Genomic DNA, 14,743 nt, shown 5'->3' with positions numbered 1-14,743 from the left:
TTTTACACATATATATATGCATGCCATATGAATCGAATTAAACGCAGATACATTGTGAAGATTTACTCCATTTCTGTATATATTTTTTTATCTTATATTTTTATATCATTTTTTGTTTCGAATATATACTATATAGGGGTTTATCTTTATATAGTAATTGCGTTATCATTGCGAGGCGATTTAAACTTCGTTAATATAAAACTATGTTTATGTTTTTTTTTGAAATATCACAAATTTGTTTAAATTAAATTTATTAAAATTCATGAATATATTTCCGCTTCATTTTTGATTTACTGGTGAGTCGTCTTTATATGGAATCCCAATGAAACGACTGTATACATTTAGTATGACAACTGTTGACAATGCAAATGTCAATGTAACGACTAAAACTCCGGGGCCAATTTTGTCGGTGTAATCTATGGGTTCTTTATTAATCAGTGCATTGGCTCTTTTTAAATAAATGTAAAATGAATATATAATAAAAAAAATAGCAACAGGTGCCATAATAATTCCAGAGATAAACCCATAAAAATTTGAGAAATTAAGAAGGGTTATAGAAATTGTTGAAAGTAGTACACTAGTATTTAACCATTGCAATAAGGTTCTTTCATTAGCAAAAAATGTTTTAGGCTCCACTCGAACTACTGAATCTTTGGGGATTTTATTATCAACAATTTGTTTTTTTTTAAAAAACAAACGCTTAAAAAAGGAGAAAATGGTACCAGAATGTGACTTAAAATTTTCACATCTCGTATCACACTCTGAATCTAGAAGAGGCTCATAAAAATTTGTATTTTCTATTGTATATGTATTAACTGGGAAGCATTTATTTGCGTTGGAATATTTCATTCGGTTATTATCAGAATTATTGTAATTTTTATTGCAATTATTGTTATGGTATTTACCATTACCATTCCATTTTGGATGTATATTTTTTTTAGAATCATAAATACTATGATATATATTATTGAAAGACTTATTTTTCTCTATTTCATTTCTAAATATAACTTCACTTTGGTGTGCAATTCGTGCAGACGCACCTGTGTATGTAATACCCTTTTTATATTCACAGTTAAATTCCGATTTTTTTTTCTGTTTTTTTTTTTTTTTTTTTTGAGCATTTCCATTTGTATAATTATTCATATTTTCAGAGACCATCACATTGCTCCCGTTACTGACACAATTTTCTTTATTATAATTTTCTGAGTAATATTTCATTTTTTTCTTTTCTTTTTTTTTTGAATTATCAATGTTTTTCGGTTTTGTAAGGTTGGTATGTGTATAAACTACCCAGTGTGGATAAGTTGATATATGGTTTGAATAAAATAAGGATATACCTTGAAGAAAAGAAGAATATCCCCAAATTTCTTTAACACCTTTAAGGTTATTTAATTGAAGTATTATATTTTTATCAGTATGTTCTTTTATACTAATATCAATAATAGCATGATCAAAATAGGAATATTTCTTATTCCCATTTCCAATCCAAATACGTTTTTTTTCATTTAAATTATTGACAGTGTCAGTTATATTTGTACCGTTAAGATTTCCATCTGTATCGCTTTTTATATCCCCCTCTACACAATTATCTTCTTCTTCATCATCACTATAATCATTATTATAAATATCTCTTTTATCATTATGAGCCCAATAAGATATATTTTCGTCGATATATCCTGTTGCATTTTCATCATAAAAATGGAATCTATTTAATTTACTTTTAATATAACTTTTAAGTTTCTTTTCTTTAATCTCAGAAATGTATTTTTCTATATTTTTTTGTGTTATATTATCATATTTTTTTATATTATTAACACTATTATTTGTGCTAACCAAATTGGATCCATCTGTTTTAGAAGTTATATGGTTATTATTTTTTTTTTTTGGAAATTCTGAATCATTTATTGTAAATTTATCCTTTTCATTTATAATATTATCATTATTACACATATCATACATAGATTCTGAATATAAATCGTTTACTGTTTTTATCTCTAAATTTTTGTTTACTAATTTTTCTGGAGGGATATATTTTTCATTGTCATCATGACTGGGTTCATATAAATTAAACTTTTGGATATGTGTAGTTTTTTTAATATTTTCTTCATCATCATCTTTTGAATAAATATAAGATCGTATTCTAATACATTCATTATTTTTATTTTGTAAATTTTGATTAATATAATTATGGTAAGTGTTTAACATTGGATCGTCAAAATATACAGTTATGTAATAATTTTGTATTTTATTTGTTGATATTATATCTATTAAATTGTTAAAATTTGTAGGAAAATCACATTCTTTTAAATCGTAATATTGAAAAGTAAAATGCTTACATATTTCTATTTTAGCTGACATTAAATTTTGTAGTTTTACAATATATTTTGTATTTTCGACATTTTTTTCTGTCTGCATACATAAATCTGATGTATTGAATGTATTAGTATATAAATTATTCTCTTTTATATTTACATCTTTTCTAACTAAATTATCATTTCCAATTATCATTGGATTATAAATTTTATCAGAATTTGATACATTTTTATTATGTTCCACATTATTATTTAAAAGGTATTGTTCATCTTTTGTATTTTCTTTAACCTCTATAATTTTATTTTTATTTTTTATATCTCTATAATATTTATAACATATCGATAATATATATACTAAAAAATTTATATCAAAAGTCATAAAAAAACTTTTTATTACAACATTTATATAAAATGAAGAGCTAACAGTTTTACCATTATGTTTATCAAATTTTTTTGTAATTTTACGAAATCCTATAAAATTAATATGCTTATATTTTTCTAAAAATATTAGTGTATTACCTAATTCATTTAATTTTTTTTCTATATTTAATATATCTATAGATTCCTCATTTCCTCTTTTTAATTCTTTATAATATATTTCAGCTTCTTTAAACCATTGTTTTATTATTACAACACTAAACTTATTAATTTTATCTAATTCTCCATTTAAAATATCTTGAAATCGAGATTCGGGTGATTTATATTCTGCCCCGGTTAAAGCTCTTATATTTCCAAAGTTTGTGGTAATTTCTTTTATCGTATATGTAGACGTATCATTTCCTAAGGTGCACCAAAAAATGTAGAAAGTTATTTCTTAATTGTTTCAATAGTATGATTTAAAAATACACACTCATGGAAAAAAATATAAACATACTCCAACTTAATATATGGATCAAAAACAAATAAATATATTAAGTAATATAATACAAATATATAAAACATGTTATTACCTGTTATCAATTTTATGACATTCTTTAACTCTTTATATGAAATATAATGGTCTCGATATTTTGGATGTGCTTCCTCATGTAATTTTTTTCGAAATTTCATTATGAATATTGATCAAAAATCAAAAAAAATGACAACGAAAGAAAGATATATCATATATTAGATAAATAAAATATGTTATTAAATTTGTACAAAATTTATCGTAACATTTTTAATAATATATCCTGATGGTGTATTCCCCTATCCATCGTATTTACATATAATCATTTATTTTACTTTGTTTTTGTAAAATAGTTAACTTTGAGAAGCAATATATTTTACAAAAAACGACCTCTATATTTTCCCTTACAAAATTAGCGTTCCATGCTCTAATATGGTATACACATACGAATAATATAATTTTTATGAATATATTGAATAAGCATAAATATTATATAAATTACATGCGAATATACTAATTTTATTATTTTTTCAAATTAAGAACAATACAATAATACAATTTTTTAAGCATGTTTGTAAATTAAATTCTTTATTTTTACACAAATATAAATCCAATTAATTTAAGAAAACTATATTCTCATGTTATTGTATTAAATTTAAAGAAATATAAGATTTTTATTATTTTTTTTAATTGCGTTATTTTTTAGCATCAATATTCATGAACAAATTAAAAAAAAAAAATTTTCCAAAGAATGAAAAAAGTCGAAATACCCATAAAAATCTCCAAAAAAGCAACAATGAGATAAAAATAAAAATAATATCGGACTCTTGTATATATTATTGGAATACGAAAAATATAATCTATGTATATAAATGTATATTATTTTTTCTATACATTTTATGAGTTGGTAAAATAATAAACATTTCTTAACTTAAAAACAGACTAAAATTGTATGCTAAAAAGGGATAAGAAATTATATAGAAAGTTATCATTTCCTATAAAGAGCAAAACATTATTTTCGAGCCTCTATTTGATTAAATAAAATTAAAAAGTGTGTAGAATATATATAATTTTTTTTAAGCGTTTTACATTTCTACATTATTTATACATTTTTTACAAATGTACATATATACACTTATATTAAATATCCAGAAAAAAAAAGGAAGGTTTTAATTGTATGTTTAAAAAAATTTACATTATGATTTAACCGTTTAACTATGTTGTTGGATAGGATAAAACTAGTAAAAACATAATTACATAATAAAAGACACAAATATAAACTTTAATCTTATAAGTTCATTCCACAAATTCATATATACACGTAGATATATTATATTAATAGAAAAATATATGTTTAAAGCAATGGAACTTTTCAAAAAAAAATGTGTGTGTGCGTGTATATGTGTGCTTCAGAAAAATAGGAATAGAAATTTGGTATTTTGTAATTATTCATTTAAAGATAAAAAAATAAAATATATAGTTCTATTATTTTGAGTGTTTTAAAATACTCACAAAAATTGTTAAGAATTGTATTTTATAAGAATAACCCTGTGCTTATTTTCTTTTCGTTTTGGGGATTTTATTAAGGTCTTATTATTATTTTTTTTTTTAATTCCAAATTGTAGATAATGTTATTTTGGCTTATGTGTGCAAAAAAAGTCAATGACCAGACAAAGGTATAATGCACAAACGTTGTATATATATAATTTTTTTTTTAAATTATTTTCTTATTTATTTAATTTTTCCTATGATGTATAATCTTACCGAATATATGAAATATGCAATATAATATCAAAGTTTCGAATTGCACAATTATATATTTTTTTTTGTTTTTTTCTCAATTATGTTAAATTTTTTGAATGTTACTTTTCTATTTTCAAAAGATCCAAAATAACTAACACTAATCATATGTTATAAATAAAAAAAAAGAAAAAGAACAAAAGAAAAGACAAAAAGTATATTTATAAATGTTGCAGAATTTAACTAAAGATTCAACTTAAAAGAATTTTTTTGGAACTGCGATAAAAAATAAATTAAAATAATACATATCCAGTGTTTGTGTAATATTTACATAATATACATAAAAAAGTGTATATAGTATAAATGTTGTTATTTCACAACCTTGTCTTAACTAAGATTTCCAAAATATTGTAGATAAAGAATATATACTAAACAATTGTTACCTTTGGACATTTATATAGACGTATACATATTTATATAAATATAATAACCTATGATTTGTTTTTTTTAACGCATCAGCATAATACATCTATTAAAAAATTAAGAACATGATGGCACAAATGACAATCATTATGTTGTAGAATATTTTATATTTTCTAAATATTTTTTATATTTGTTTTTTTGTTTTGTCATGAAATAGTTTTAACTAAATGATATACTTATTTTTTAATTCCATTTTTTTCAAGCATTTCGCCATTTTGTTATATATATATATATATCTTTTGATATTCCCCTCTTAATATTTTGTGCATATTTTATATAATATACATAGTTTTTTTTTTTTTTTCAATTTATTTTATATTGTCCCTTATAGCAGTTTTTGGCTTTCAAATATATCTATAAGTGTGTATAATTATATCTCTATTTGTATAGACAAATTCAAGCACATTCCTTATCAAAGGAGGGAAATACAAAATAATAAAACTGTTTTATTTCACAAAAAAAAAATGTTCAAATATACAAATAATGAAAAAAATGGAGAAATTCCTCAAGGGTTAGAAAATAGACAAGGGAAAAAACTTGTTGTTGAAAATTGTGGTTTGTATATGGATAAAAATAAGAATGCAGGGGTTGTGTGTAACAGAATAACAGAATTAAATTTAAATTCACGAAAAAAAATTTCTTATATAAAAGGTGATAGTTCACAAATGAAAAATATTTTAAATCATGTTGATCATAAAGAATTAGAAATACATTCAGCGAAAAGACTTTTAACTTCTTATTCAACATATGATAATCAACAAAAATATTTTGAAACCAAACTTGTGCCTGACATGCAAGGTAAAATGAGTATATGTGTAGGAAGAAAAAGTGGAAGCGCAACAGTTAATATTAATATTGATGAATATGATTTAGAAAAAACATATCATACATGGAAAAAAATTATGGGAAAATCTGCTCCACATAATAAATCAAATTTAGAAAATGACAGATTTTTAACAGTTTCAGAAGATGCCGAAAGAAGTGATAAATTGCCCATTGTAAAAAATCGAAATCCCCCACATCCTAATCCTGATGGTCCTTTTGAAAAAGAACGATTAAATTTACCTAAACAAGCAAGAGATAATTTGGATAGAACCCTAACACCGTTATCAGAATCTAATCAACCAAATGTTCGTGTAAAAAAAAATAATAATATATACAAGGATTCTTTTTTTTTATTAAGACCAAATGAAAAAAATATACCTGATGAAAATAAAGGGGTAAGAAGAACAAACTTTCCATGGATCAATTCTAATAGAATAAAAAATATTTTGAATTATAATTATGAAGAAAATGTTGAAAAAACAGCTAAAATTAATGACAATATGCACAATATATGGTTAGATAACCAGAAAAATAATTCCTATTATCCAGATCATATACAACATAAGTATGATAATTTTGATCAAAATTGTCAATTAAACTCAGATCATTATCCATATAGAGATGAAAAATTTCAAAAATATTCCAAAATATATAATGCTAATGAAACATTACCTAATAGTGATGTCAAATATAATAACAAAGAGTATGATAATGTTCATAACTATGATTTGAATTTACAAAAAGAAAATGTTTCCCATTTTGGATCCAATGATAAAACTATAAAAAATCAAAATGATTATTACTACTTAGAAAATAAAAACTGTTGTAATCATGACAAAATCAAAAGTTATAATGTACCTAGTGAATTAGACAATACTTCTCATGAATATATAAATAGTTATCCGCACATGGATGCTGAAAATTTTAATGCGCCCGACAAATCTTACAGAGCTCCATCAATGACAGATATCTCGTAATCATAAAAATTACCCTTCCCCTAATTTGCCAGAACATATATATATGAACATTGACATACAATTATACATATACTGCACATATATATATATTTTTACCGACTTGCATATTTATGAGCATATTCATCGAGAAATTGTAATTCCTATATTTTGTTGAATTCACACTTTTTTTTGTAGATTTTTTTTTTTGATTTGCAAATTATTTAAATTACATGCGCGCATTTATATATACTGTTACAATAAATATTTGTTATTTTTGTTCGTAAGAACATAAAGGAATTAATCACAACTTTTTTAAAGATGTATACAATTGTTGCACATGCATAATAACATATAGATAAATGTATATGTGTATAAATATCTACGAAAAAAAAAACAAGCGTAGAAAACGCCATAAAATAAACAAAGTAAAAATATTGGAAGATCATAACAATTCTCTACATATAATGAAACGGATATCTAATATATGCTTATATGAAAACCTTCAGTTTATTTTTTTTCTTTGGAAAGCATTGTGTGGACTTCTTTAACTGAGCAAACACACGATTGCATCTCCGCATCGTTTTCAAAATTTAAGCCCATCAAGGGGGTGCTCTGCGAAGGGTAAAATAAAACCAAATTGACATAAAAATAAGTCATAAATGTGGAAAATAAAACCAAATTGACATAAAAAAATGAATCGGGAAAAGACAGGGCAAGGGCCCCCCAAGCAACTACCTCGTTAATCTTGAAATAGAAATAGAGAGTTTTACCCAGCGTGCGTTTGGTCGTGATTTTATAAATAGAACGTATATCAAATATAGCATAAATATTAACTGCATCAATTTTTACATTTTTGTAATGAAATATTTCAGTTTTATTTAAGTTATTTTTTTCTTTCAAATTTTTTGTATATAAATTATGATAATCCGAAAAAGAATAATCCTGCTCATCAGGTATATGTGATACCAAATTACTACTGGACAAAGAACTTGAAGAATAAATAATTTCTTTGCTTGACATGTTACTTTTTGATAAATTAAAATAAGATTGATAATAATTATATATATCATATATATGTTCATTTGTTATACTGTGAAATATATGATTTGACATATTTGCCCAATTTATATCTATACTATTTAGTTTGTAACAATCAATATTAAACAAAACATCTTTTTTCTTCAAATCTTTATATTTATGTATTATTATCTTTTCTAGTTTATCATCACAACTATTTAAATGTATGTTTTTATCTCCTTTTTTATTTCGGTATTTTTCATTTTCTTTCAAAAAGTTTTTACTTCCTATATCTAAATTGTTGAATATATTTTCTTTCTTTTCATTTATTTTATCGCTTTCATTTCTCTTTTTAATTTGTGATGATACTATATTCTTAATCAAATTATTTTTATTATCTTCTTTACTACATAAATCCTTCTTATTATTATCATTCATACCAAATTCAGTAACAGAAACTTCATTCAAATTTCTCACTATAATATCTGTATCACATATATATGGGGACCCATAAAGAATTAACAAATTGTCATATATCATTAGTTTACATAATGATAAATCGGGTTTGTTTTTTATCCATGTATTATTTAATATAGAATTATTTAATAAATCGTTGTATGCTTTTGAATCTTGTAAATCTGAATGATTAATATCTGCTCCTTCACTTTTTTCTAAGGTCTTCTTACTATCATAATTTATGTTAATACTATTTCTATTCCTTTTAAAGGACGTGCCGTCTTTTTCAATAGATTGTTTTTTGTTATCTTTATAATATGAATATTTTGGTTGCCTAAAATATGTATAAGGCAAATAAGGAATATTTAAAAATAATTTTGAATCAAGTTTGTTGCAATTTAAATATAAATTTGGATCGGTAGCTATGTTATTATTGATATTAGATATACTACTTTTATAATATTTAACATATTCAACAAAATTGTTAATAATGTTATTTGATCGTATATTATGGGGTATTATTGGTTGATATACGTGATTTATGAAACAGTTGAAAATTTTGCAAGCATTTTTTTTTTTCAGATTTTCCTCACAATATATCTTTTCATCTTTATCATTGTCACCACTGCATTTCTCTAACAAACTACTATAACAAACTACATCTATATATGAATATATGTTGTATGTATCAAAATTCGTAATATTTTTTTTATCAATACTATTTGTAAACATTGAAAAATTCCTTATTTTTTCATTTACTGAATTTTCTTCAAGTGAAAAACATTTTCTCATTTCTTCATCAATTTGTTCATTCCCATTTTTATTTAAAATTTTATTTCGATCCATATATTTATTATCCATTTCGTCATTTTTACCATTTCTATGGGCATATATATCAACCGGATTAATTTTATCGTCACTTTTTTTTTTGTTTTCTTCATGATCACATAAATCTTTTTCATTCATTTTTCCACATAAATTATAACACATACCCGTATTTCTCATATCTTCATTTTTATTTATTTCAGTTTCATATTCATCATACCGATTTTCTGGATCAAAAGGAAAATTTGTTTTCCCTTTTTTATAATAATAGTCTAAATAATAATTTAAACTAAAATAATTTTTATTTGTCAAGAAGCTATTTTTTTTGTTAGAAAAAAATGATTTACTATCTTTTTCAGCACCTACATTATATTTATCATTATAAGAGACACCATCTGTTATCCAAGTCGATGAAGGCATAGACAATGAACTTGATTCTTTTTTTTTTTTTATATAATTAAATATTTTTGAAAAATGAGATAATGCGCCATCTGAGTTATTTTTTTTATCACATTTGATTTTTTCTATTTTTTTTTTTCTTATTATTAAATCATAAAATGACAACAAATTTATGCAAATATTTTCACAAGTAAGAAAATAATACACCTCTTCAAATATAGGATAATCGTTATATATTTCGGAAAAAAAATCATCTAAAAATTTTTTGGGGATATTTGGGGCTTTACACAAATAGCAAACATTAGATTGATGAAAACAATATTGTAGCACATTCTCATCCTTAAAAAAATTATAATAATGTAAATAAAAATTTAAATGATCTTCATAATTATTATTTTCAATAGTATCACCTACAACTCTTCCATTTATAGTATTATTTTCTATTTGTTTAAAAAAACTATCATTTTTAATTAAAGTATGATAAGAGTTTATACCACCTTCAATTATTGATACCTTTCTTATTTTATATGTATATAATAAATAATAATAAAATGTTCTTACATATTTAGAATTATTTAAATCATCATCATATAGTATTAATATTTCCTTATCTGAACTTAATATATTTTCAAATGGAACCTTTAACAGTTCTTCATATTTTAAAACCTTTTCTTTTATTAAAACATATAAACTATATGAGCTTATATTTAATTTAGGGTCAACCATTTCATTACTCTTCTTTTGTTCATTATTTGATCCCGAAGATGTGAAATTACTGAAACAGCTATTACTTCTATAATTAGTATCATCATTTTTTTTATCATTAATATTATTTTCTTCATCTTTGTTTGTAAAACATTTTTTCTGTTTGCATATTTCACTATCTTTATTATTTTTATCTATGCTAAAAATATTAATTAATGAATCATTGTGTGCATTTCCATCCCTTTTTATGGGTACTGATATTTTTCTTCCTTTTTTTTTATTTTCTTTTTCTATTTTTTCATTTAACCATTTTTTAACATGATAACATGTTAAAGAAAATTTCTCAACTACTGTATCATCATCTGAGTAGTATTTTTTTAAATCTTTTACTTTTTTTTCACGTATATAATTTATTATATTTATATATTTCAAAGGTTCTAATATATTTTTTACTGAACTGTTTTTATTAATTCGTTTTTTTCTACTATTATTGTCAATATTTATCATTTTATTTTGTCTCGAATGGGATTTTTTATTTTTATATAAGTTGAAAAAAAATAAATTAAGATCCACAACTTTATTTTCTTCCAAATGTAATATGTTACCAGTTTCAGTATATTTTTTTTTCTTATTATTATTATATCCATTATTTACATTGTCTCTTTTGTTAATTCCTTCTAATTTTATTTCCTTCGTTCTTTTTGACATATTATTATTCCGTTGTTTTTTATTTCTTCGTGTTTTATTCTGCCATTTTAATGTATCAAAGATGAGATCATTACTTTCTGAGGGTACTTGGTTGTTTATTGTTTTTAATATAATATTATCATCATAACTTATGTTTATCTTTTTATTATATTTTGAGCACAATAAAAATGAAAACAGTAATAAATAATTATGTCCAATTTCGTGGTTATCATATTTTTTTAAAATATACCATATATACAAATTATTTTTCTGTACTTTATTTTCCTTCTTTTGTTTTTTTTTTATCTTCATGCTTCCTGCAAATTTTTTAAAATATTTCATAAATATTGCAAAATAGTATAACTAACCAAATTAGGTTAACAAATAATATCTACATGGTTTGAATTCCGTTTTAATATTTTTTTTTCATGACTTACTTCTTAGGATATTCTCATAGTTATTCTCAAAATCTATGTTTATTGAATTTTTAAAATGAAAATTTTTAAAATGTTTATTTGGCCTTATGTCAAGGAATATGTAATCATTGATTCCTGAAGATATATTTCTAAAAAAAATAAAAAAAACAATTGATATTAATGTATGAATGAAAAGTGTGTAGAATATTTTTTCATATATAAACGTAGCCATATATACTAAAAAAACAAATCTTATTTTTTCTTATTTGTATGTGGGCAATACTTAATTATTTCATACGAATTGGTAGACATATAGTCAATCGATTTAAAAAAAGTTAGCAAAAGATTTTTTTTATGATCATTTTCTGCGGAATTCTCATTAGTCAAGTAGATTAAAATATTTTTTATAAAAAACAATTTATGGGTAAAGGATACAGGAGTATTTTTTTCCAAATATTTTCCTAATGACCATACCTTGAAATAAAATAATTATAGAAAAAATGTAGAAAAATGTAGAAAAAACGTATGCATTATGGAAAGAGAAAGAGAGCACCGTGAGCAACTAAAGTGCCCAGAATTATTGCTACCCATTTCGACTTATATTCATTCTTTTTTTCCTTTTTTATATTCTTTACTTTTTTCAAAAAAATCTTATCAAAAATGTTTATCTTGCTCAACAACTCGGGCAAATTTGAACTATCGACGCATATAAATACATTTCTAAAAATAAAAAAAATATGGATATTACGAAATATAAGTAAAATAATGTGTGATTAAAACTGTGCCATATATTTTTATATCCATCTATATAATGTTTATCTGTAAAAATTATTCCATTTTTTGTTTACTTACCGATGTAAAATCAATAATGCCAAAGAAAAGAAAAAGAAAAAAAATGGATTGCGCTCAAGAAGGAATATCAAATATATTGAATTCAAAATCTCAAGATTACTCTTAGATGCAAACAAAGTAAGAAACCATGATGCTGCGTATATTTCTGGGTTCATTTTATTATTCTCTAAAAAAATATAATAATATGTAAAAATGTTCAAAATAAGTAATATACAAAACAACGTATAAATGTGTATACTTTTTTGCAACGAGTTATATTAGCGATTCATTATACCAAGAATTTCTGACAATACAGGATCGTGATATTTAATTAATATTTTAAACAAATAAAAAGATATTTGAAGAAAAAAAAATTCATCATCGTAGTAAAACTCTTTCAAAAATCTGTGAAATGGTAAAAAAAATATATAAAGTTAAATCGAAATAAAGAACGAAACTTATGAAATTTATAATAATACATTGTCATGTATATGCATAAAACATATAGAAAATGAGACAACTGATATATGTCGATACAGCTAAATACTTATAAATCCGTATCATAAAAATAAATTAAATATTATTATTTACCTTTGCACAAAATTTTGGAAACAAAAATAAACATCAATTATATTAAAGAATTTTCCCTTCAGATAAAAAAACAAGGCTATAAAGGTAAGTAGCGAAAAAAATATAAATATGAAAAAGTGATTATACAGAGTTGTGAATATATATTCGTGTATTATGTGCAGAAAATTAAATACGCATGTAATCATTCCCTGATTGTAAATGCATAAATAAATAAAATAAAAAAATCTAATTGAGTAAATCTATATAATACCTAAAACTTCGTTTAGCCCCTGTTTATATTTAAATTGGAAGTGGCTACAAACATAGTTTAAAAAAATGTTAAAAAAGTAAATTGTTTTTTCATTTTGTTTATCAATTCTTGTCCTGAATACGTCTAAATCAACTGTTTTCTGTTGAATCGGGATAAACAAATGTAGAAAGTATGTCTATATGAATGTGATATGCAATATAGAATAAGTTTACATGTAAGAATGAATCTTTAGAAAAACTATAATGATAATAATAATAATGAAAGCAATTACTTGAGTTGTCTCGTTTATGTTTGGGTTTTTCAAAAAAGATAACAAAAGGTACACTTTGTAATTAAAATTCGATGTGTCTTTACTCTCATCATATATTAATAGTCTTTTGAATATAATTCGTCTGCAAATTATTTACAAAATATCCATAACAAATGTTATATTAATGAGGTTATGCAAATTGCGCACACACGGATATAATATATGTACATAGATATGCGAATAAAACGTAGCGGTATTGTTTTGTCCATCTCACCTAATTATCCTAGGAACATAAAAATTAAACCTAAATAAATATAGCAATAGCTCTTTCTTAAGATTTTCATTAAAGCTTTTTAATTTATAAATTTTTTTATTAAAAACGTATATATCGTAATTTATTGAAGCAAAATTATATTCGTAATTTTCAAAATATTCTTCTAATTTTTCATTTTCTATTTCATTGAACAAAAGTTTTATGTATTTTTCCTTTATTTTATCTTTTTTCATTTTTTGTGCAAAGTATTACATATGTGTGGATGTATATAATTATGTATATTGATGTTATATTATTTATATTTTGGTCTTCTTAAGTATTTAGCAATTATATGTTACAAAACATTAATTATCATTACATTTTTTCTCCTTTGCATTTCATTAATTATTCTTTCTCCCTTTTCGCTTTGTCAATTGACTATTTCATAATTTCGTTAATTTCCTAACTTCTCCTATTTTATTAACTAAATCGTTTTATTATTTTTTTTTCATATTCTAATATAGCTATTTATGCTTTGCATTTTTTTTTTTTTTTAATATTATGTTGATTATTTTTGGCTACCTCACTATCCGTAAATTATCCCTTTGTAAATACCTTTTTTTTTCACTATTTTGTTCGTGGTTTTTTCATATTAGTGGGAAATTATCCTTAAATAAATAAGTATAACGTTTTTAATAAAGACGTACACGTATGTATGTAAGCAAGTCACAAATTGCCATAACTATCCCTATACAACAAAAAAAATACTGTTAACATTTCTTTTTAATTTATCTAGTTGATATTTTTAGTCACAGCAAAAAATATAAATAATTTTATATAAGCATTTTACCTACTCAC

The 14,743-nt window shown here is 22.9% G+C and overlaps 3 protein-coding genes across 3 annotated transcripts; 1 reads left to right on the top strand and 2 right to left on the bottom strand.

Moving 5' to 3' along the window:
• Positions 1 to 279: 279 nt before the first annotated feature.
• Positions 280 to 3,362, bottom strand: PBANKA_1444900 (vacuolar transporter chaperone, putative; the record flags this gene model as incomplete). Its single annotated transcript, XM_034567813.1, has 2 exons — positions 280 to 3,092; positions 3,263 to 3,362. The coding sequence occupies 2 exons, from the start codon at positions 3,360 to 3,362 to the stop codon at positions 280 to 282; spliced, it is 2,913 nt and encodes a 970-aa protein (XP_034424273.1).
• A 2,526-nt stretch (positions 3,363 to 5,888) lies between these two features.
• Positions 5,889 to 7,226, top strand: PBANKA_1444800 (thioredoxin-like associated protein 1, putative; the record flags this gene model as incomplete). The annotated part of the gene is made up of 1 exon (XM_034567812.1): positions 5,889 to 7,226. The coding sequence occupies one exon, from the start codon at positions 5,889 to 5,891 to the stop codon at positions 7,224 to 7,226; it is 1,338 nt and encodes a 445-aa protein (XP_034424272.1).
• Positions 7,227 to 7,712: 486 nt separating this feature from the next.
• Positions 7,713 to 14,139, bottom strand: PBANKA_1444700 (TBC domain-containing protein, putative; the record flags this gene model as incomplete). The annotated part of the gene is made up of 11 exons (XM_034567811.1): positions 7,713 to 7,817; positions 7,941 to 11,611; positions 11,732 to 11,859; positions 11,994 to 12,184; positions 12,346 to 12,430; positions 12,563 to 12,728; positions 12,837 to 12,946; positions 13,133 to 13,208; positions 13,383 to 13,521; positions 13,654 to 13,774; positions 13,907 to 14,139. 11 exons carry the CDS (start codon positions 14,137 to 14,139, stop codon positions 7,713 to 7,715), a joined length of 5,025 nt encoding a protein of 1,674 aa, XP_034424271.1.
• Positions 14,140 to 14,743: the final 604 nt, after the last annotated feature.

The sequence above is a fragment of the Plasmodium berghei genome, assembly GCF_900002375.2.
Source record: "Plasmodium berghei ANKA genome assembly, chromosome: 14".
Classification (NCBI taxonomy): domain Eukaryota; phylum Apicomplexa; class Aconoidasida; order Haemosporida; family Plasmodiidae; genus Plasmodium; species Plasmodium berghei.
The sequence above is the reverse complement of the archived record's forward strand: the minus strand, read 5'-3'. Positions and strand labels throughout refer to the sequence as shown.